This window comes from Myxine glutinosa, chromosome 6 (assembly GCF_964187855.1).
Source record: "Myxine glutinosa chromosome 6, kmMyxGlut1.1, whole genome shotgun sequence".
NCBI lineage: Eukaryota > Metazoa > Chordata > Myxini > Myxiniformes > Myxinidae > Myxine > Myxine glutinosa.
Window position 1 is genome coordinate 99,860,136 of NC_136266.1, and position 25,635 is coordinate 99,885,770.

General features: G+C 40.1%; 1 protein-coding gene across 2 annotated transcripts in view; it reads left to right on the plus strand.

Annotated features, from left to right (window-relative positions):
* Positions 1 to 275: 275 nt before the first annotated feature.
* Positions 276 to 25,635, plus strand: part of LOC137413917 (uncharacterized) — a 47,122-nt gene continuing 21,762 nt past the window's right edge. Inside the window, exons 1-4 of one of the 2 annotated variants that reach the window (XM_078780248.1) lie at positions 276 to 393; positions 20,613 to 21,026; positions 23,586 to 23,853; positions 23,937 to 24,225. In XM_078780248.1, the coding sequence (XP_078636374.1) occupies positions 20,617 to 21,026; positions 23,586 to 23,853; positions 23,937 to 24,225 (967 nt within the window). In that variant the 5' untranslated portion in view covers positions 276 to 393; positions 20,613 to 20,616. The other variant, XM_078780249.1, reaches the window with a different exon arrangement.

The window sequence follows — 25,635 nt, forward strand, 5'->3', positions numbered from 1 at the left end:
AAGTGAAGTATTGGTTGTTGTACAATTCGTATCATTTCAAACTCCAGTGCTGTATTTAGTCAGTTATTTGATTACAATATCTGTTTAAAAGGAGTTGCCTTTACTGTTAAACAAATTATTAGGAACAGGTGTAAGTGGGGTAGGGGGGGGGGGGGGGCGGGGGATTAAATTAATAACGGTGTCTGCGAAATTCGGGGTAAACGAACTCGGAAAACCTCACAATGTCCAACTTCAACAATGCTGGGAATTTTTGCGATTTCTGTTTGTCTGACGTGGATAAAAGTCAACATGCAAAGTAAATGGATAATGGAATGTGAGAGGGCACGGGGAGTGCCCTGGGTGCATCGTCATTGCAAGGACTTCACTGTGGTTTAAAGAGCAGGACGAAACTCGGTGAGACTCGTTCGTACCTTTATCCTTGGTGTTCGACAAACTTTTCTATTTGCTCAAAAATCTGTTAGTGGCTTCTGAATTGTAATTCCCGCTATCATGTTAGAGATGGCAGGTTAACCTAGTTTTGTGCCTGAGCTCTGGCAATATATTTAAAAGGACAGACAGGTCATGAAGTTGGGCACATCTTGATAGATGATGTGGAGAATGAAGGAAACAGAAATGGTGGGCCAAATGGCTATCTGTATTGTGTGTATTGCATTGTGACATTGTGTATAACGTGAAACTGGGTTGGCAGGATAGCCAAGAGGTGTACATACAGTCACGTGAAAAAGTAAGTACACCCCATGTAAAGTTTTGACTTTTTCAATATATTCCAACATGCAGCTATTTGATCTTCGTTTCAACAATATTGAAAGATAAAGGTGATATAATATAACAAATATCATGAAACATTTACATTTTGTAGTCCATTGTATAATTTAAATAAACATAAATGCAAATTTCGCATGTGGACAAAGTAAGTACACCCCTACATTTATCACGACTTCAAATACCTAAAATTAGAATCAGGTGCACCAGCTCAGGTGCAAATGATTAGAACATCGTTAGAGAGGATCTTGGAGGAACCTGTCTTATTTAAACCTCAGACATTTAGTTTGGTTTGCTCTTTGTTGTTGGTGTGCGGCGTTACCGTGCCCAGATCAAAAGAGCTCTGAGCCCTTCAGAAAGAAGGTTATAGATGCCTACGAGTCTGGGAATGGATTTAAAAAGATCTCCAAACAATTTGAAATCAATCATTCGACTGTCCAGAAGATCATCTACAAGTGGAGAAGATTCCAAACAACTGCCAACTTGTTCAGGCCAGGCCGCCCCAGCAAGTTCAGCCCGATAGCAGACCGCAATATGCTGAAAGAAGTCTCAAAGAACCCCAGAATGTCATCACAGGACCTACAGGTAGCGCTTGCCACTGTTGATGTCAAAGTGCACGAGTCTACCATTAGAAAGAGGCTGCACAAATTTGATCTACATGGGCGGTGTGCCAGGAGGAAACCTTTGCTGTCCAGAAAGAACATCAGGGCAACACTAAAGTTTGCCAATGAACACCTAGGCAAAGACGAGCACTTCTGGAACAATGTGCTCTGGACAGATGAGTCAAAGGTAGAGCTATTTGGCCACAGTACCAGAAGACATGTTTGGCGAAAACCAAAGACAGCATTTGACCACAAGAACCTGATACCAACTGTAAAGCATGGTGGTGGAAATATTATGGTTTGGGGCAGCTTTGCTGCATCAGGGCCTGGGCAGCTCACCATCATATAATCCACTCTGAATTCTTCATTGTACCAGAGGGTGCTTGAGGATAATGTGAGGCCATCTGTCGGGAAGTTGAAGCTCAACCGAAGGTGGACCTTGCAACATGACAATGACCCTAAACATACCAGTAAATCCACCAAGGAATGGCTGAAAAGAAAGAAATGGAGGGGTCTGGAATGGCCAAGTCAAAGCCCGGATCTAAATCCCATCGAGATGTTGTGGGGGGATTTGAAACGAGCTGTGCATGCAAGAAACCCCTCAAACCTGACAAGATCTCGGCGATCTCGCGAGTTCTTGTCAGGGCGGTCACGGTTTTTCGAAGCTGTTCCACGATCCTCACGTACGCTCGAAGTACATTTGTATTTTTGTCGAAACTGTATTTATCTTACGTGTGTGTACCTTTTGCGTGTCCCTCGGGAGATTATCGGTGTTATTCTTTCATACCTGTAAAAATAGTCGAGTATTTCGTGCCACGCGGCCTAGTTGTTGAAGCTTCCGACCTTGAGGCCTGGTTCTCTCCGGGCATCCAAAGCGGTTATTTTTTCATTCGTGTGTTTGTCAAATTTCAACTCGTTATTTTATCGTCCATGCGTTATTGTTTGTTTATAGTTGGTTTTGGTTTGAATTTCCTGTAACTCGTAATTAATTAATCGTGTTCTGCTCCACGTGTGCGGCCTTGTATCCCCATCGGTGTTTGTTTACTTAAGTCCCCTACATCGTGTTTTGCTTGGCTCTTAGTTTTTTCCCTTCTACCCCAAACATAATACTCTTTGTCTAACGTTTTAAATACGTTTATTTAAAATACCCCCACCCCCCAAAAAAACAAACAAACAAAAAAATAACCAAAAACATTTATTTTCCTTTCTCCACGTGTGCTTTGTCTCATCCTGTACTTTCTGCCCAGGTGTGCTGTTCGCCCCGCCCCCATTATCTCCTTACCATCCACCTTTTTCCCTGTCCACGTGACTCGTGGTGGTCCCTCTCAGCTCTTGGTACTTTGTTGTTACTTTGTTGGTACTTTGTGCATATAAGATTGTCTACGGTTCTGTTTTAATATTATTTAAATATGTTTAACCTTTCCCCTTCAGTGTTTTATTCAGTGGTATATTACAACACGCTGTTTTTCTTCCTATTTAAAAGGCTTTTTTCAAATTCCTCTCCATCTCATTCCATGTCAAAAAAAAGAAATTCAATCTCTTATACGTCTCCCTCACTACATGGTCTAAAGTCACATTCATTCCATCCCTCCATCATTCTGAATCGGATTGCTGACTTGAAAATCACAACAAACCCAATTTGTTATCAATGTTCGTCTTTCATTAATCATCCACTTTCGAAACTCCCCTCTTGCCCCTCACCTCCAAATCCGCCCCCTTGCACCTACACTCCTAAACTTCCCCCTTGCCCCTCCACTCCTGAACTCCCCCCTTGCCCCTCCACTCCTGAACTCCCTCCTTGCCCTTCCCCTCCTAAACTCCCCCCCTAAACTCCCCCCTTGCCCCTCCCCTCCAAATCCCCCCTTGCCCCTCCACTCCTAAACTCCCCCCTTGCCCCTCCCCTCCTAAACTCCCCCCTCACTCCTCCCCTTCAAAACTCCCCCCCAACCCCTCCCATTCAAATCTCCCCCCATACCATTCCTCTCCAATTCTCCCTCCTCCCCCCTCCTCCTCAACGCTGCCTCCTCCCCACTTCGTCTCCCTTCTATCTCATACCTCCACCCCCCCCAACTTTCTACTTTCCTCTGCCTCCCCTCAAACAACCCCTCACTGTGCCTCATCCCTTCACCATCAAACCTTTCATCCTCCTCATCCTTCCCTTTCTTGAAACTCTTTTGTAATCTCTGACACACTATCAACTGCTCTTCCTACCTCCCCCTCTCATCCTTCATCTTACCATACTCCTCCCCTCCCCTGTCCTGTACCCGATGCTCCCCCTCTCTCTTCATTAACGGTATGGACCTCAAACATCCGGGGCCTTCGCTCAAACCTGACTGATCTCTCCATACAGGTTGCTTCTGACAATCCAGACTTGATCTGCTTAACAGACTTTCCTCCTTCAAGATGTCTCTGATTCCTTAATATCTCTTCCTGGTTACTCCCTCCTCCGGTATGATAGACCTGAGCCTCGTCCTGGTGGTGGGGTGGCTATCTTTATCAAAAACTCTCTTCCTCACTCTCCTTGCACTGCTCTCTCTCCTCCTCACCCCCAGGAGTATCTCTGGCTATGGCTTCCTCTCCGCTCCCACCTTTTGTTCATATGTGTTCTGTACCGTCCTCCAAACAGTGAGGACGCCATTTACATTTCACTGTCTGACAACATGGACCAACTTCTAACCACTCATCCCAACTCTCTCTTCCTCATATGTGGCGACTTCAACTGTAATCATGCCAGCTGGCTGGGTGTGGGTTCATCTCTCACCAGCCATGGCACCTCAGCAAAGGACTTCTGTGACTCACTGGGATTGACACAATCTGTCAATTTCCTGACCCGGATCTCAGCCAATGGAGTATCTTCTCTTCTAGACTTGGTTATGACAAACTTCCCTGCTAATGTCTGCTGCTCTGCTTCTGCTCCAATCGGTTCTTCTGATCATGTGCTTGTCAAAGTGGACATCTCTCTGGCCATTCTCAGAGAGCCTCCTCAGCGTCGACGATTCTGGCATTTCACTCAGGCCGACTGGGACGGTCTTCAAGCAGCCATCAATCGTCTGGATTGGTCTCCCATCTCCACTGCCTCTGACATCAATTCTTCCTGGGAATTCTTCCAAAGCAAACTGCTCTCTCTCATGTACAGATTTATCCCATCTCGTCTTCAGTTGTCTTACCCTTCCCCCCGTCCATGGTACACGGAATCTTGTGGTGAGGCAGTTGCCCTGAAACAACTTGCCTTTGCCTCTTGGAAGGCTCATCCAACTGAAGGCAATCTCAGTTCCTTCCACCAAGCTCGGAACAAGTGTGTGTCTACCCTCAGGTGTGCCAGGAAGCACTATCTCTCCACACTCAAGAATGAACTCTCAAACCTGTCTCCTTCCTCCAAATCCTGGTGGCGTCTGGTCAAATCCGTTTCTGGTGTTTGTTTCCCCTCCATCCCCTCCCTTACCTCAAATGGCCACACAGTTGACATCGCACGTGACAAAGCCGAATGCCTCAACTCTGTGTTTGCCTCAAAATCTTTAGTCCCAAACCCATCTCTCTCTGTTCCACCTTTCCCAGTCGAACCCAACTGCTCCTGGACTCTGTGTCCTCCTCTCCTGACAAGGTGGAGGAGTTTTTGTCTAACCTCGACTCTGATTCTGCAACTGGACCAGACGGCATCAGCCCATGGGTCCTAAATTCCTGCTCTGCCGCTCTATCTCACCCTCTCTCTGTTCTTTCCACCCTCTCTTTTGCTCAAGATCATCTGCCAGCATCCTGGAAATCAGCAAACATTACTGCTTTACACAAAAAGGTGCAAAAACAGATCCTTGCAACTACAGACCAATCAGCCTGCCCCCAATTATCAGCAAAGTCATGGAATCCATCATTGCTTCGGATATGAAATCTTTCCTCTTCTCCAATGGCTTGATCCCTGATCATCAATTTGGTTTCAGACCAGGTCACTCTACTCTGGACATGCTGCTTCTGCTTTCTCAACAATGGATGGAGGTCCTCAATGCCAAACAGGAAAACAGAGCTGTCTCCCTTGACATATCACGTGCCTTCGATACGGTCTGGCACCCAGCTATGCTCACCAAACTCTCCTCCTATGGTATCCATGGAAATCTCCATGCATGGCTTGTGGACTTCCTCTCTGGTCGTAGTCAATGTGTGGCCCTGAATGGATTTCTCTCATCTCCCCTTCCTGTTCAGGCTGGAGTTCCCCAAGGCAGTGTTCTGGGCCCTGTGCTTTTTCTGGTCTTTATCAATGATCTCTCCGACTCTCTGGAAAATCCTCTCTATCTCTTTGCTGATGACTCCACTCTCTGCCGCTCCAATTCCTCTTCCCTCAGATCGGCAGTCTGCAGCCTCCTCACTCTCTGAAGACTTGGACAAAATTACAGACTGGTCAAACAAGTGGAACATGTCTTTCAATCCTGACAAATCTCACACTCTTACTATGTCTCTCCGAAAAGATCGACTGGACAACCCTCCCATCTACATTCTCAACAATCCTCTCCAAGAAGTTCTGTCGCTCAAGCTTTTGGGTCTCACTATCTGCCATGATCTTTCTTGGGAAAACCACATTTCCAAGCTGGCCTCCAAAGCCAGTCGCCGACTGGGCATCCTCCGTCGTGCGAAGTCCTTCCTTGGCACACCTGAGCTCCTCACCACATACAAGGCTTTCATCCGCAGCTCAATGGAATACTGTTCTCCCCTATGGGCCGGTGCTCCTGCCTCACACCTAGCTCGGCATCACGCTGTTGAAACCAAAGCTTTCAGAATTATTGGAATCTCCCGCGATGAAGCTATCTCTGAGGGCCTTTCACTCACTCACCGCAGGCAGGTAGGTGGTCTTTCTGTCTTCTACAGACTCTTCTCCGGCCTTGCTCCCCCAGCTCTCTCTGTGCTCTGTCCCCCAAATATTCCGACAGGTCGCACAATATCTGCCAGCAACCCTCTGATGGTTAAACTGCCGAAATCTCGGCTCTCTGCTCACCTTCACTCTTTCATTCCTCTTTTCTCCTGCCTCTGGAGCAAACTCCCACACTCCCTTCAATCCCACTCCTCCCTCCAGGTCTTTAAAACAGCTGTTCACCACCATCTCTTATCTTCCCCCATCCAAAACCTTGATCTTATCTACCCCTGCTAATTCACCCCAGATCCACCTTGTTTGAAATTCCAACTTCTTTCCTGGAAGTCCTGGCAGTGTCCATATGTTTTATACCTCTCCCACCCCCACCCCCTTCCCATGCCCCCCCCCCAAAGCCCTCTCCCTCCCACAGATCTCTCGATGTCTCCATGTCTCTCGGTCCCTGCTCTCAAATGTTGTGTTTGTGTCCTTCCCCCTCTCTCCCCATCTTGTCTACCGCTCCCGATGTTATATGTTTTATGTGTCGGTTTGTCTTTCTGTGTGATTAATGTTCGCTCTTTCACGAGCCTCGATCTTGTACACAAAAAACCAAAAAAAACCCCAAAAAAAACCGCACAACTGAAAGAATTCTGCATGGAGGAGTGGGCAAAAATGTCTCCCAGTCAATGTCAGAGACTGGTAGACAGTTATAAAATACGCCCACTTGAGGTTGTTTCTGCCAAAGGCGGCAATACCACCTATTAGAGCCAAGGGTGTACTTACTTTTTCCACATGCGAAATTTGCCTTTATATTTATTTAAATTATACAATGGACTACAAAATGTAAATGTTTCATGATATTTGTTATATTATATTACTTTTATCTAGCAATATTGTTGAAATGAAGATCAAATAGCTGTATGTTGAAATATGTTGAAAAAGTCAAAACTTTACATGGGGTATACTTACTTTTTCACGTGACTGTACACTCGCCTCTGAGATCTCGAGCTTGGGTCAGAACCTGGACCCAGTTGTAACCTGTCATCCTGGTATTTCAATGTACCGGTATCTTTTCCAGCTGTCAACAACACACACAATACAGCGCAACGCCCAACGCCAAACCAAACGGAACAACGCATACAATACATACATACAAACGGAACAACGCCAAACGGAACAACACCAAACGGAACAACGCATACAATACATACATACAAACGGAACAACGCCAAATGGAACAACGCATACAATACATACATACAAACGGAACAACACCAAACGAAACAACGCCAAACGGAACAACGCATGCAATACATACATACAAACGGAACAACGCCAAACGAAACAACGCCAAACGAAACAACGCCAAACGGAACAACACATACAATACATACATACAAACGGAACAACACCAAACGGAACAACGCATGCAATACATACATACAAACGGAACAACGCCAAACGAAACAACGCCAAACGGAACAACACATACAATACATACATACAAACGGAACAACACCAAACGGAACAACGCATGCAATACATACATACAAACAGAACAATGCCCAACAGAACAACGCATACAATACATACATACAAATGGAACAGCACCAAATGGAACAACGCCAAACGGAACAACGCATACAATACATACTGTTACGGTCTGTGATCTTTTTCTTCTTCTTCCCCCACCCCCCCCCCCACCCCCCTGGGAGTTAGACCAAGTGGTTTGGTCCATGTGTATAAAGCCTATGATTGGCTGTGGGGCAGGGGGGTGGCCAGGAAGGTGATTCAGAGGAGTGAGTGGCCATTTTGGAGGAGGGCTTATGGCAGAGTGCTTTTTCGGGGGTTGTAGAGTGTCCAGCTGCAATCTTTCTACCTGAAGGGTGACGTTGATCAAACTCTTGCTGCCTACCACTGGGGCCTGCCTTGGGGCCTACTGCCGGGCCTGCCTTGGGGCCTACTCTTGGACTGTCCTACTCTTGGACCTGCCTACTCTTGGACTGGCCTGCTCTTGGACCTGCCTACTCTTGGACCGGCCTACTCTTGGATCTGCCTACTCTTGGACCTGCCTACTCTTGGACCTGCCTACTCTTGGACCTGCCTACTCTTGGACCTGCCTACTCTTGGACCTGCCTACTCTTGGACCTGCCTACTCTTGGACCTGCCTACTCTTGGACCTGCCTACTCTTGGACCGGCCTACTCTTGGACCGGCCTACTCTTGGACCTGCCTACTCTTGGACCTGCCTACTCTTGGACCTGCCTACTCTTGGACCTGCCTACTCTTGGACCTGCCTACTCTTGGACTGCCCTACTCTTGGACCTGCCTACTCTTGGACTGGCCTATTTGGGTTTTTCCCTCTTTTTCCCTTCTTGGTTTAATGTGTGGGAAGAGATTTTCGTGTGATAATCCATAAATAAAGACAGTGTGATTGAAGGCTTGGCTTGGTGTGCTTCAGGCCGTAACAAATTGGGGGCTCGTCCGGGATCTGGATTATGTGATACCTGTCTTGGATTTTTCTTTTTCCCGCATTTGTAAGTTTTCTCATTGGCAGATAATTTGACTTTTGTTTACGGTGCTGGTATTTCTACTGCAGTCATACACCATGGCTGAGGAGATGGATTTTGAAGTGAAGGAATTTTTGGAGAAGAAGGGGCTATCAGTGCAAGATGTAGAACGTAAGGTAGAGTTACGAGCTGGAGCTGATCATCTTGGGGTTAGTGGGAAATCTAGCATGAAAAAGGCGGAGATTGTTTCGGCTATTGTCAGTCGCATGGGTTTAGAACCGTGGGTAAGATTGAGGAGTGAAGCCTTGGAATTGGCCCGGATAGAATCAGAAGAAAAACAGCTCAGACTAAAGTTAGAAGACGAGGAACGGCAAAGAGAGTTTGAAAGAGAAAAGGAAGAAAAGGAAAGAGTTTGAAAGAGAAAATGAAGAACGACAATGAGAGTTGAGTTAAGAAAATTAGAAATGCAGGTGGGACCGGCCCAACCCGTTTCCATCAATTCAGGTGGGGGTCAAAATGATCTCCCCCGTTCCTTTGATGTGGCTCGAAACATTAGGCTTGTTCCCAGGTTTAATGAGGAGGAGGTGGAAACGTTTTTTCTGTCTTTTGAAAAGATAGCAAAACGTCTTCAGTGGCCCGTACAATACTGGACCCTGCTACTACAAAGTGGGTTCATAGGGAGAGCCCAGGAAGTGTATTCAGCTCTGTCGGAAGATCAGTCAGAAAATTATGAGGCTGTTAAAAAGGCTGTGTTTGTCAGCCTATGAGCAAGTTCCGGAAGCATACCGGCAGAAGTTCCGAACCTTAAAAAGACAGGCTGGGCAGACATTTGTTGAATTTGCGAGGGAGAAGGAAATGAGTTTTGATCGGTGGTATCGTTCTCTACAAGTGGATAGGATCTATGGTAATCTAAGGGAGGTTATCTTGATGGAAGTGTTTAGGAACAGTATCCCCTTGGACATTAGGACACACCTTACGAATCATAAGGTTGGTGAGTTGAAAAAAGCTGCTGTTGGTGCAGATGATTATGAACTTACCCATAAGAGAGGCCTTGGTTTTCCTCATTATGGTACTACCTAGCATAACAAGAATTGGGTTAGTGAGGAACGGTCAGAGGGGAAGTGGACAGACCATAGGGGTCCATTGGTGCGGCCGTCTCTGGGTAGACAGTTTGAGTGGTCGAGTCCGGTATCTCGCTGGGGACCGGCCTCCACGTGTTATTACTGTAAACATTGGGGACATCTGAAGTCGAATTGTTGAAATTGCAAAGGGAGGAGAAGCAGGGAGACTCCGTTAGACCTATTGCATTGGTTCGAACCAAAGTGGACAGCGACAGGGATCGTGCCCTTACAGTTAAGGCTGAGGATACTGCGGACCTTACGAGCCCCGTACAGGACCATTATAAACCCTTTGTGTCAAAGGGCCAAGTGTTTTGGGACGGGAAAGTCAAGTCCGTAGTTATTCTGAGGGATACTGGGGCCGCCCAGTCGTTGATGTTGTCTGACGTTTTACCATTGACTTTGAGTAGTTCGGGGAAAGCGAGTGCCTTAATCCAGGGCAATGCAGGTCGTTATGTACCAGTCCCCTTACATAAGGTGAACTTGAAGTCTGATTTTGTCACAGGACCCGTGATGGTTGGAATAGTCCCCAATCTCCCCATAGAGGGTATTAGTTTCGTATTGGGAAATGATTTGGCTGGCAATAGGGTTTGTGTTTCCCCAGTGGTGAAAGGGAGATTCCTCAAAGAGACTGAGAACCCCAACCTCCGGGACTATGTAGGTACTTTCTGGGAAAGACTTACCACTGCCTGCAATGTCGCCAAGGAACATTTGAAAGTATCTCAGCGAGTAATGAAGGCCCGTTTTGACCTGAATACGACAGCTCGTAATTTTAGGCCTGGAGACAAAGTACTAGTTTCACTACCTCTGCCTGGGGAGCCACTATTGGCGAAGTTTAGCGGTCCCAACTTGGTCGAAAAAAAGCCGAGTGAGGTGAACTACGTGGTGTGGACCCATGACAGATGGAAATCCCACTGGGTGTGCCACGTTAATATGCTTAAAAGGTACAATGAGCGTGAGGCCGACCTCGGCCGGCCAGTTGGTATGTCATATAAAGCATCAAGATATTGACTCAAGTGAATTAGACAGCGTTGCTCTACAAGCACCTGATAGGGAACCGATGGGGGCTTTTAGTACAACCGTACCCCTTGAAAATTGTACATATTTCGGGTCGAGATAATGTCATTGCAGATGCTCTATCTCGAGCTTCAGATATTTTTTTTCATGCCCCTGCATATTAGCTATGATGCCTGTAAATGTCACAATGAGAGGTGGCTGTTTGTTTATTGCACTGTTTATGCTGGGTTTAGACTATCCTGCCTTTGTAAAAGAAAGCTTTTATTGGGATAAAGTTTTCTTCTTGAAGGGGGGGAGGTGTTACGGTCTGTGACCTTTTTCTTCTTCCTCCCCCCCCCCCTCCCACCCCGTGGGAGTTAGACCAAGTGGTTTGGTCCATGTGTATACAGCCTATGATTGGCTGTGGGGCAGGGGGGTGGCCAGGGAGGTGATTCAGAGGAGTGAGTAGCCATTTTGGAGGGGGGCTTATGGCAGAGTGCTTTTTCGGGGGTTGTAGAGTGTCCAGCTGCAATCTCTCTACCTGAAGGGTGACGTTGATCGAACTCTTGCTACCTACCACTATGGCCTGCCTTGGGGCCTACTCGTGGACTTGCCTTCTCCTACCCTCTCGTGCTGGGCCTGCACTGGGGCCTACCACTGGGCCTGCCCTGGGGCCTACTATTGGGCCTGCCTTGGGGAATACTGTTGGGCCTGCCTTGGGGCCTACTCTTGGACCTGCCTACTCTTGGACTGGCCTACTCTTGGACCTGCCTACTCTTGGACATGCCTACTCTTTGACCGGCCTACTCTTGGATCTGCCTACTCTTGGACTGGCCTACTCTTGGACCTGCCTACTCTTGGACATGCCTACTCTTTGACCGGCCTACTCTTGGACCTGCCTACTCTTGGACCGGCCTACTCTTGGACCTGTCTACTCTTGAAGTGGCCTATTCGGGTTTTTCCCTCTTTTCTCCCTTCTTGGTTTTATGTGTGGGAAGAGATTTTCGTGTGATAATCCATAAATAAAGACAGTGTGATTGAAGGCTTGGCTTGGTGTGCTTCAGGCCGTAACAATACATACAAACAGAACAATGCCAAACAGAACAACGCATACAGTACATACATACAAATGGAACAATGCCAAATGGAACAACGCCAAACGGAACAACGCATACAGTACATACATACAAATGGAACAATGCCAAACTGAACAACGCCAAACGGAACACATCCAAACGGAACAACGCCAAACGGAACAACGCCAAAGGGAACACACATCCAAATGGAACACACATCCAAATGGAACAATGCCAAACGGAACACACATCCAAACGGAACACACATCCAAACGGAACACACATCCAAACGGAACAAACATCCAAACGGAACACACATCCAAACGGAACAACGCCAAACGGAACAATGCCAAACGGAACAACGCCAAACGGAACAACGCCAAACGGAACAACGCCAAACGGAACAACGCCAAACGGAACAACGCCAAACGGAGCAACGCCAAACGGAGCAACGCCAAACGGAGCAACGCCAAACGGAGCAACGCCAAACGGAGCAACGCCAAACGGAGCAACGCCAAACGGAGCAACGCCAAACGGAGCAACGCCAAACGGAACAACGCCAAACGGAGAAACGCCAAACGGAGAAACGCCAAACGGAGCAACGCCAAACGGAGCAACGCCAAACGGAGCAACGCCAAACGGAGCAACGCCAAACGGAGCAACGCCAAACGGAGCAACGCCAAACGGAGCAACGCCAAACGGAACAACGCCAAACGGAACAACGCCAAACGGAACAACGCCAAACGGAACAACGCCAAACGGAACAACGTCAAACGGAACAACGCCAAACGGAACAACGCCAAACGGAACAACGCCAAACGGAACAACGCCAAACGGAACAACGCCAAACGGAACAACGCCAAACGGAACAACGCCAAACGGAACAACGCCAAACGGAACAACGCCAAACGGAACAACGCCAAACGGAACAACGCCAAACGGAACAACGCCAAACGGAACAACGCCAAACGGAACAACGCCAAACGGAACAACGCCAAACGGAACAACGCCAAACGGAACAACGCCAAACGGAACAACGCCAAACGGAACAAACAATACAAACAAACAATACACAAACAATACAAACAATAAAAAACAAACAATACAAAACAAACAATACAAACAAACAATACAAACAAACAAACAATACAAACAAACAATACAAACAAACAATACAAACAAACAATACAAACAAACAATACAAACAAACAATACAAACAAACCAAACAAAACAAACAATACAAACAATACAAACAAACAATACAAACAATACAAACAAACAAAACAAACAAACAATACAAACAAACAATACAAACAATACAAACAATACAAACAATACAAACAATACAAACAAACAATACAAACAAACAATACACAAACAAAACAAACAAACAACACAAAAACAAACCATAGAAACAAACAATACAAACAAACAATACAAACAAAAAATACAAACAAACAAAAAATACAAACAAAACAAACAAAACAATACAAACAAACAATACAAACAAACAATACAAACAATACAAACAACACAAACAAACAATACAAACAACACAAACAAACAATACAAAAAAACAATACAAACAAACAATACAAACAAACAATACAAACAAACAATACAAACAAACAATACAAACAATACAAACAATACAAACAATACAAAACAAACAATACAAAACAAACAATACAAACAAACAATACAAACAAACAAACAATACAAACAAACAATACAAACAAACAATACAAACAAACAATACAAACAAACAATACAAACAAACAATACAAACAAACAATACAAACAATACAAACAATACAAACAAACAATACACAAACAAAACAAACAAACAACACACAAACAAACCATAGAAACAAACAATAGAAACAAACAATACAAGCAAACAAAACAAACAATACAAACAATACAATACAAACAAACAAAAATGCAAACAAACAATACAAACAAACAATACACAAACAAAACAAACAAACAACACAAAAACAAACCATAGAAACAAACAATATAAACAAACAATACAAACAAAAAATACAAACAAAACAAACAAAACAATACAAACAAACAATACAAACAAACAATTCAAACAATACAAACAATACAAAACAAACAAAACAAACAAAACAAACAAACAATACCAACAATACAAACAATACAAACAAAACAAACAAACAATACAAACAATACAAACAATACAAACAAGCAATACAAACAAACAATACAAACAAACAAACAATACAAACAATACACAAACAAACCATAGAAACAAACAATACAAACAAACAAACAATACAAACAAACAATACAAAACAAACAACACAAAAACAAACCATAGAAACAAACAATAGAAACAAACAATACAAACAAACAATACAAACAAGCAATACAAACAAACAATACAAACAAACAAAACAAACAAACAAACAATACAAACAATACAAACAAACCAAACAATACAAACAAACCAAACAATACAAACAAACAATACAAACAATACAAACAAAACAAACAAAACAATACAAAACAATACAAACAATACAAACAATACAAACAATACAAACAATACAAACAATACAAACAAAACAAACAAAACAAACAAACAATACAAACAATACAAACAATACAAACAATACAAACGATACAAACAATACAAACAAAACAAACAATACAAACAAACAATACAAACAAACAACACAAAAACAAACCATAGGAACAAACAATACAAACAAACAAACAATACAAACAAACAATACAAAACAAACAACACAAAAACAAACCATAGAAACAAACAATAGAAACAAACAATACAAGCAAACAAAACAAACAATACAAACGATACAATACAAACAAACAAAAATGCAAACAAACAATACAAACAAACAATACACAAACAAAACAAACATTTGTTTGACGTGACGTGACGTGACGGAAACATTAACAAACAACACAAAAACAAACCATAGAAACAAACAATAGAAACAAACAATAGAAACAAAAAATACAAACAAACAAAAAATACAAACAAAACAATACAAACAAACAAACAATACAAACAAGCAATACAAACAAACAATACAAACAAACAAAACAAACAAACAAACAATACAAACAAACCAAACAATACAAACAAACAAAACAATACAAACAAACCAAACAATACAAACAATACAAACAATACAAACAATACAAACAAACAATACAAACAATACAAACAAACAAACAATACAAACAAACCAAACAATACAAAAAAACCAAACAATACAAACAAACCAAACAATACAAACAAACCAAACAATACAAACAATACAAACAATACAAACAAACAAACAATACAAACAATACAAACAATACAAACAAACCAAACAATACAAACAACCCAAACAATACAAACAAACCAAACAAACCAAACAAACCAAACGATACAAACAAACACACAAACAAACAATACAAACAATACAAACAATACAAACAAACCAAACGATACGAACAAACCAAACAATACAAACAAACAAACAAACAATACAAACAAACCAAAGAAACCAAACAAACCAAACAATACAAACAAACCAAACAATACAAACAATACAAACAAACAAACAATACAAACAATACAAACAATACAAACAAACCAAACAATACAAACAAACAATGCAAGCAAACAAACAATACAAAACAAACAATACAAACAAACAATACAAACAATACAAACAATACAAACAAACAATACACAAACAAAACAAACAAACAACACACAAACAAACCATAGAAACAAACAATAGAAACAAACAATACAAGCAAACAAAACAAACAATACAAACAATACAATACAAACAAACAAAAATGCAAACAAACAATACAAACAAACAATACACAAACAAAACAAACAAACAACACAAAAACAAACCATAGAAACAAACAATATAAACAAACAATACAAACAAAAAATACAAACAAAACAAACAAAACAATACAAACAAACAATACAAACAAACAATACAAACAAACAAAACAAACAAACAATACAAACAATACAAACAATACAAACAAAACAAACAAAACAAACAAACAATACAAACAATACAAACAATACAAACAATACAAACAATACAAACAAAACAAACAATACAAACAATACAAACAATACAAACAATACAAACAAAACAAACAATACAAACAAACAATACAAACAAACAATACACAAACAAAACAAACAAACAACACAAAAACAAACCATAGGAACAAACAATACAAACAAACAAACAATACAAACAAACAATACAAAACAAACAACACAAAAACAAACCATAGAAACAAACAATAGAAACAAACAATACAAGCAAACAAAACAAACAATACAAACGATACAATACAAACAAACAAAAATGCAAACAAACAATACAAACAAACAATACACAAACAAAACAAACATTTGTTTGACGTGACGTGACGTGACGGAAACATTAACAAACAACACAAAAACAAACCATAGAAACAAACAATAGAAACAAACAATAGAAACAAAAAATACAAACAAACAAAAAATACAAACAAAACAATACAAACAAACAAACAATACAAACAAGCAATACAAACAAACAATACAAACAAACAAAACAAACAAACAAACAATACAAACAAACCAAACAATACAAACAAACCAAACAATACAAACAAACCAAACAATACAAACAATACAAACAATACAAACAATACAAACAAACAATACAAACAGTACAAACAATACAAACAAACAAACAATACAAACAAACCAAACAATACAAACAAACCAAACAATGCAAAGAAACCAAACAATACAAACAAACCAAACAATACAAACAATACAAACAATACAAACAATACAAACAAACAATACAAACAATACAAACAATAAAACAAACCAAACAATACAAACAAACCAAACAATACAAACAAACCAAACAAACCAAACGATACAAACAAACACACAAACAAACAATACAAACAAACCAAATGATACGAACAAACCAAACAATACAAACAAACAAACAAACAATACAAACAAACCAAACAAACCAAACAATACAAACAAACCAAACAATACAAACAAACAAACAATACAAACAAACCAAACAATACAAACAAACCAAACAATACAAACAAACAAACAATACAAACAATACAAACAATACAAAAAACCAAACAATACAAACAAACAATGCAAGCAAACAAACAATACAAACAAACAATACAAACAAACAAACAATACAAACAATACAAACAAACAATACCAACAATACAAACAATACACACAAACAATAGGAACAAACAATACAAACAAACAATACAAACAAAGAATACAAACAAACAATACAAACAAACATTACAACCAAACAATACAACCAAACAATACAACCAAACCAAACAAACCAAACAATACAAACAAACAAACAATACAAACAAACAATACAAACAATACAAACAATACAAACAATACAAAACAAACAATAAAAACAAACAATAAAAACAAACAATACAAACAAACAATACAAACAAACAATACAAACAAACAATACAAACAAACAATACAAACAAACAATACAAACAAACAATACAAACAAACAATACAAACAAACAAAAAAACAATACAAACAACACAAACAATACAAACAAACAATACAAACAAACAATACAAACAAACAATACAAACAATACAATACAAAACAAACAATACAAAACAAACAATACAAACAAACAATACAAACAAACAATACAAACAATACAAACAAACAATACACAAACAAAACAAACAAACAACACACAAACAAACCATAGAAACAAACAATAGAAACAAACAATACAAGCAAACAAAACAAACAATACAAACAATACAATACAAACAAACAAAAATGCAAACAAAGAATACAAACAAACAATACACAAACAAAACAAACAAACAACACAAACACAAACCATAGAAACAAACAATATAAACAAACAATACAAACAAAAAATACAAACAAACAAAAAATACAAACAAAACAAACAAAACAATACAAACAAACAATACAAACAAACAAAACAAACAAAACAAACAAAACAAACAAAACAAACAAAACAAACAATACAAACAAACAATACAAACAATACAAACAAAACAAACAAACAATACAAACAATACAAACAATACAAACAATACAAACAATACAAACGATACAAACAATACAAACAAAACAAACAATACAAACAAACAATACAAACAAACAACACAAAAACAAACCATAGGAACAAACAATACAAACAAACAAACAATACAAACAAACAATACAAAACAAACAACACAAAAACAAACCATAGAAACAAACAATAGAAACAAACAATACAAGCAAACAAAACAAACAATACAAATGATACAATACAAACAAACAAAAATGCAAACAAACAATACAAACAAACAATACACAAACAAAACAAACATTTGTTTGACGTGACGTGACGTGACGGAAACATTAACAAACAACACAAAAACAAACCATAGAAACAAACAATAGAAACAAACAATAGAAACAAAAAATACAAACAAACAAAAAATACAAACAAAACAATACAAACAAACAAACAATACAAACAAGCAATACAAACAAACAATACAAACAAACAAAACAAACAAACAAACAATACAAACAAACCAAACAATACAAACAAACCAAACAATACAAACAAACCAAACAATACAAACAAACAATACAAACAATACAAACAAACAATACAAACAATACAAACAATACAAACAAACAATACAAACAAACAATACAAACAATACAAACAATACAAACAAACAATACAAACAATACAAACAATACAAACAAACGAAACAATACAAACAAACCAAACAATACAAACAAACCAAACAAACCAAACGATACAAACAAACAAACAAACAAACAATACAAACAATACAAACAATACAAACAAACCAAACGATACGAACAAACCAAACAATACAAACAAACAAACAAACAATACAAACAAACCAAACAAACCAAACAATACAAACAAACCAAACAATACAAACAAACAAACAATACAAACAAACCAAACAATACGAACAAACCAAACAAACCAAACAATACAAACAAGCAAACAAACAATACAAACAATACAAACAATACAAACAATACAAACAAACCAAACAATACAAACAAACAATGCAAGCAAACAAACAAACAATACAAACAATACAAACAAACAATACAAACAATACAAACAATACAAACAAACCAAACAAACCAAACAAACCAAACAATACAAACAAACAAACAATACAAACAATACAAACAAACAATACCAACAATACAAACAATACAAACAATACAAACAAACCAAACAATACAAACAAACAATGCAAGCAAACAAACAATACAAACAAACAATACAAACAATACAAACAATACAAACAAACCAAACAAACCAAACAATACAAACAAACAAACAATACAAACAATACAAACAAACAATACCAACAATACAAACAATACACACAAACAATAGGAACAAACAATACAAACAAACAATACAAACAAAGAATACAAACAAACAATACAAACAAACATTACAACCAAACAATACAACCAAACAATACAACCAAACCAAACAAACCAAACAATACAAACAAACAAACAATACAAACAATACAAACAAACAATACCAACAATACAAACAATACACACAATCAATAGAAACAATCAATAGAAACAAACAATAGAAACAAACAATACAAACAAACAATACAAACAAACAATACAAACAAAGAATACAAACAAACAATACAAACAAACATTACAACCAAACAATACAACCAAACAATACAACCAAACAATACAACCAAACAATACAAACAAACAAAACAAACAAAACAAACAATACAAACAAACAATACAAACAATACAAACAAACAATACAAACAAACAATACAAACAAACAATACAAACAAACAATAACCAAACAAACAATAGAAACAAACAAAACAAACAAACAAACAATACAAACAATACAATGTGAGCACCATCCCTCGGATGGATGATTGTCTGGGTTTTCCGTCTGCTGCAGCATTAGTTGGTAAACGTTAAACATCGTACTGTCCTGAGTAGGCATGTCATCACCAGTCCCTCTAAGAAATTACAAGTTCCGCCTAGACTGCGGTGATAGTAAGTGGTCTGGTCTTCTCAGAGGGTCTTTGACACCAGGTTACATCGCTCACATCTTCGTGTGGGGCTTTTTGTCTTTGCAGCAGCTTCTGCACTAACATACAGTGCAGTATATACCAAAACGATGTTACCGCAATGTTTATGTGATGTGATCGTGGAAGCATTTTTTTGGGGGAGACCCTGTATATTGACCAGGTATTTTTGTTTTGGTATGACTGGGACCATGTAAATTGACCAGGTATGTGAGTGAGCAGAACCCACGTGACATGGAACTTGTCAATCACCTACAATTATCAAATATTTTGTCTTTGTGGATATGTTCTTAATCTTGACCAAAATTGAACACTTTATTGATTTGTTCCATCACTGTCATCCGCCTCCGTGCATATGTAATACATAGATGCCCCCACTGAACACCAATCCTCCATAGGAATGGATTTGAATTTTATACCTCGGTTAAAACACAAGGATGTTGCATGGAAAAGACAAAAACATTAAATGACCTTTGTTTATCCACAGAACTATGACCGTCATTCCCACTGGTCCAATGGCCAAACTATTATTTATAGTCATCTTACTTGGGCCTTCACTTGTTTATGGATGTCCACCTAAATGCTCTTGTGATGTGAAACAGCATACGGTAGACTGTCGAGCCAAAGACCTGTATGCCTTGCCTTGGCCTCTCCCAAATTCCACCGACATTCTTCTACTGGATGAAAATTCCTTATCCAGCTTGGCCTTTCCAAGCCCAATTCCAACCCTCACCTACTTAGGCATCTCGAGCAACAGGCGTCCACTCTCGCTTCCACCTGCAGCCTTCAAGGCCCTTCCCAATCTGCAATTTCTGCACATGGACAGTTCCAGGCCAACTGACCTCCCCAATACAGTTTTTCAAGGGATCCGTTTGCTGAAGTGGGTGGATCTCTCTAATTGGTAAGTGGTCCAAGAAGTGTCCAAAAACTCACAAATTGCAACTAATCATATACAGCGTTTGCTTTTTCATTTGAATTGCTTTGGAATGCATTGCTTGATTGCACTACAATATGTCCACTGGAAAGTGGTGTCAACTTCCTGTAAACTGTTGAAGTGGCATCTACATATTACTTATGCACAGAACGCAGGATGTTGTGACCACGAACCCCTCCTCACCCCCCCCCCCTCCACTCTCTCCATTTCACAACTAACTCTTTCCAACCTCCTTATCTTTTATATCCTTCTCCCTTCACTTCCTTTTATATTTTTTATCATGTCTCTTCTTCTTCTTCTTCTTCTTCTTCTTCTTCTTCTTCTTCTTCTTCTTCGTTTGTGTGCATCACACAGCTGCGAGTAGTATCATTCTTGGGAAAAATGTCAGAGGCATAGAAAAGGCCCCTTTATATGCTATGTGCCATGTGGCAAAGTATAGACAAGAAGGGACATTCCATAGCTTATGGAAAATGCCAAACAATAGAAAACAAGCATTCTGAGTATTGCGCTGCAATACATGTCCCCGACCGGCAGTCGGTCGTCCGGAAAACTGTTGGGGAAATTCCGAAAGTTCAAAGTGCCATAACTTTGTCAAAAATGATCGAAACGTCGTGAAGTTCGAACTTGACCTGTAACCTATCATAAGGAAACCATGTACCAAGTTTGAAATCATTAGCATTAAGAGTTCAGAAGAAAAGTCCGGAAAGCTGTTCTTTGCGTGACGGACTGACAGATGGAGGGACGGAGTGCAAACCTATAGTCCCCTCTGGTGTACACCGGGAGGGGACTAATAAGGGACATTCAAAAAATCTCCTGTGCATGCTGGACTTCCCTTGTGTTCTTAGGAGGAACCAAGTAATGCTCTAGAAATGTGCAAATAAAGGGGCGCCAATTTGATTCATACAGGTAGCTGCATGAAGACGTAAATGTACTTTAACCGATATATGTAGAGCACCCCTTTATTTTAACATTTGTAGAGCATTAGATTTGAATCCATGACGTGTGTGTGTGTGTGTGTGTGTGTGTGTGTGTGTGTGTGTGTATGTATGTATGTATGTATATATATATATATATATATATGTATATATATATATATATATATATATATATATATATATATATATATATATATATATATTTTTTTTTTGGGCCAATATTTGAATCCAGGCTCTTCTCCAGATGGCTGAGGTGAGGGTATAATCCCTGCTCTCTTTCTCCATACTTTACTTATTAGTCCCCTACCGGTGTACACCAGAGGGGACTATAGGTTTGCACTCCGTCCGTCCGTCTGTCCGTCCGTCACGCAAAGAACAGTTTTCCGGACTTTTTTTCTAAACTCTTAAAGCTAATGATTTCAAACTTGGTATATGATTTCCACATGATAATTTACAGGTCAAATTCGAACTTCACGACGTTTCGATCATTTTTGAGAAGGTTATGGCACTTTGAACTTTGGTAATTTCCCCAACAGTTTTCCGGACTATAATTTGGAGTGCGGTAAGTCAAAGCTGTTAATATTCCTTGTGTACAATATGCTGTAATCGTGGACTGTTCTTTAAAATGCTTTGCGAGAATAAGCATTAAGTCAAAAACGTTTTCACTGAATTTTGTTTCCATTAACACAATTCTTCATATCAGGCAAGAATACATTGAAATTCACATAGTTTACCAATAAATCAACAACACATCTAGGGAGGTTGGAGTGTCACTTTACCATATGCTTCTGTGCGTATAATCTGCGTGAATACTTCTTTAAATATGTATCTGATACTCTGCCCTCTTAGCAGTATATACAGTACGCGTCAGAAGTAACCTAGCTTCCACGGTCCGCGGATAACCTGGTCAGGATAACCCGGTCAGGATAACCCGGTCAGAATAACCCGGTCTCACGTCATCCGCGCCCACATTCAACCGTGCATAAATTTGCATATTTAATGAGGTTAGTCTGTCACACTTTGGTTTCCGTGCGATAACTCCACCAAATATTGGCTGATTTCAACAAAAAAAATTTACACACATGTGTCTCGGCATAACTCGGATCAAGTTTGAAAACCAGCATCAACTGGTGGAACAACTCGGTTTTCTTTGTAATGACGCTTTAAAATTGGCCCATACCAGCTAAAGAATGGTTTATAGTTTTGGATTGAACACTTATCAACGAGGCGAGGCGTGTACACCGGAGTCCCCTACGGTAGGGGACATGTATTGCAGCGCAATACTCAGAATGCTTGTTTAATGTGAGATTGGTCACAAAAACAAAAGTTTGTGTAACAAGTCATGATCTGTTCAACTATTTCCCCAAAAAAGTCCTCCCCAAGCACAACGCCCAACAATCCCTCGGGATATTGAGATAAGCCTTACTTTTAACGAAATAAAATATACATGTAAAAGTCATCGAATGTTCGAAAACAAACACTTGAAGGTGCGATAAGGTGTGTACTTTAATAGATGAGAGGTTTTTATATTGTAGCAAAATGTGGAGAAATACCACCTCATACATATCATGCCTCACACACTGTTTTCCAGTGCTCTTTTTGAAGTCCCAGAAGAGCTTTTCCAATTGGTGCCAAAGCTCAACTACCTCGACCTGTCAAAAAATGGTCTCCAGGAGTTACCATCGAAGGTTTTTGAAGGTCTTCGATATCTCGACACTCTGTACCTCGGCAGGAATTCGATCAGCTACTTGCCAGATAGTGTATTTGGCCATCTTGAGAGGCTCGAGTTGCTCGACCTCTCGTACAACTCCTTACAGAGTGTTCCTCTGGCTGTCCTCTCTCAGCTTCTCTCACTTAAGGTACTCATTTCAGATCTGATAATTCATATGGATTGCCCAAATATAGATATTGAGAACTTTGTCTTCCTCTTTCCATCCTCAAGGATCTGCGCCTCAATGGAAACCAGCTCACGGCTCTCGAGCCAGATATATTGAAACCGTCGATCCTGTTGGAGAAAATTTCGGTGTCCTACAACAACATCAGACGAATTCCACCCTTGCTCTTCAGATTTAACAAAAACCTCAACAACGTCGACATCTCATACAACCGCCTCCACAAACTTCCGCCCGGCCTGCTACGGAATCTCACGAGGCTGCAGTGGTTTTACTGCACGTACAACCAGATCGAAAGGCTCGACTGTGACACATTTGTTGGTAACAGGGAGCTTAAAGGTGAGATGTAGAAAACAAACGTGTTGTCCCCTGCCCAACAAGTTTAAAGTAGGTTCATACAGTACTAGTGGGGTATGCTTACACATTGTAGGCAATAACGAATGTTACATAACAAACAAATGTAAGAATAAGTACATAATAAATAGAAGCTTTGTGATTATAGGCAAGCATCACCGACCTCCGACTATCAATTGTTTTTATTTTATTTTTTGTTTTGTTGCTTATTTTCATTTTTATTTTTATAGACAAGCATCCTAAAAAAATTTTTTTTTCACGGACGGGTTTAGTTCTTTTATATAAATATTCATTGACGTTTTTATTTCACAGTTTACAGTTATAGAAATTACAATTTTCAAATGCCAGACATCAATTGAAAAAAAAGAAAAAAAGAAGAAGGTGTTTACAGTTTTTTTGCGTAACTTTTCATTCCCGGGTGCTTTATGACGGTTCTGTGATTCTTCCCGGTGTATCGGTTTCGATGTCCGTCGGCACGCCAAATTTCAGCTTTCTACGACACCCGGAAGGTACCGAACATCTATCTATAATTCCAGTAATCTCTGTGTGTGTGTGTGTTTGTCTGTGTGTCTGTGACCGCTGTTTCTCGACAACCACGGGTCCGATATACTTTAAACTTGCCAGGTATATTGCTGGGGACCCGAGGATGTGCCTTTTCAAGGTTTCATATTAATCGGAGAAGTAGTTACCGAGCTATGGCGATTTCTTTACCAAACTCCGCAAGTCGTTCGCTTTGGACCAAACCATTTCATGTAAATAGAGGGGGGGGATTGTCACCGTACTCGCAAGCCGTTCGCTTTGGACCAAACCATTTCATGTAAATAGAGGGGGGGGGGGGGGGGATTGTCACCGTACTCGCAAGCCGTTCGCTTTGGCTTTGCGAATGGACCAAACCATTTCATGTAAACAGAGGGGGGGGGGGGGGGGGGATTGCCACCGTACTCGCAAGCCGTTCGCTTTGGCTTTGCGAATGGACCAAACCATTTCATGTAAATAGAGGGGGGGGATATAATTTTAGATATATATATAGTACGGGCATGCCCTAGTTAATAAAAGTGAGTGATTGAGTCAGTGGTTAGAATCAGCTTTATATTGTTGCGGATATGGGATTTGGCCTCCATCCATATCCGCTTGTAAATATTCCCCTATTTCCCCAATACTTCCCAACTATCCCCAATCCCCCATTCCCTAGTCCCATTGTCTGTAAACAACACTCTGTAGCCCCGACCTTCCCCTTTTTCCCCCATTAAATGTCGTGCCCAGGTCCACCGCATCTCACGTAGACAACTATAGGACATCTTGCTAGTTATTCTTAGTCTATGTCAGTTAAGGACTCGTTTCCATTAATTCTGACTCTTCGTTGCACCAGAATGTGATTGTATGGCACCGTTAGAA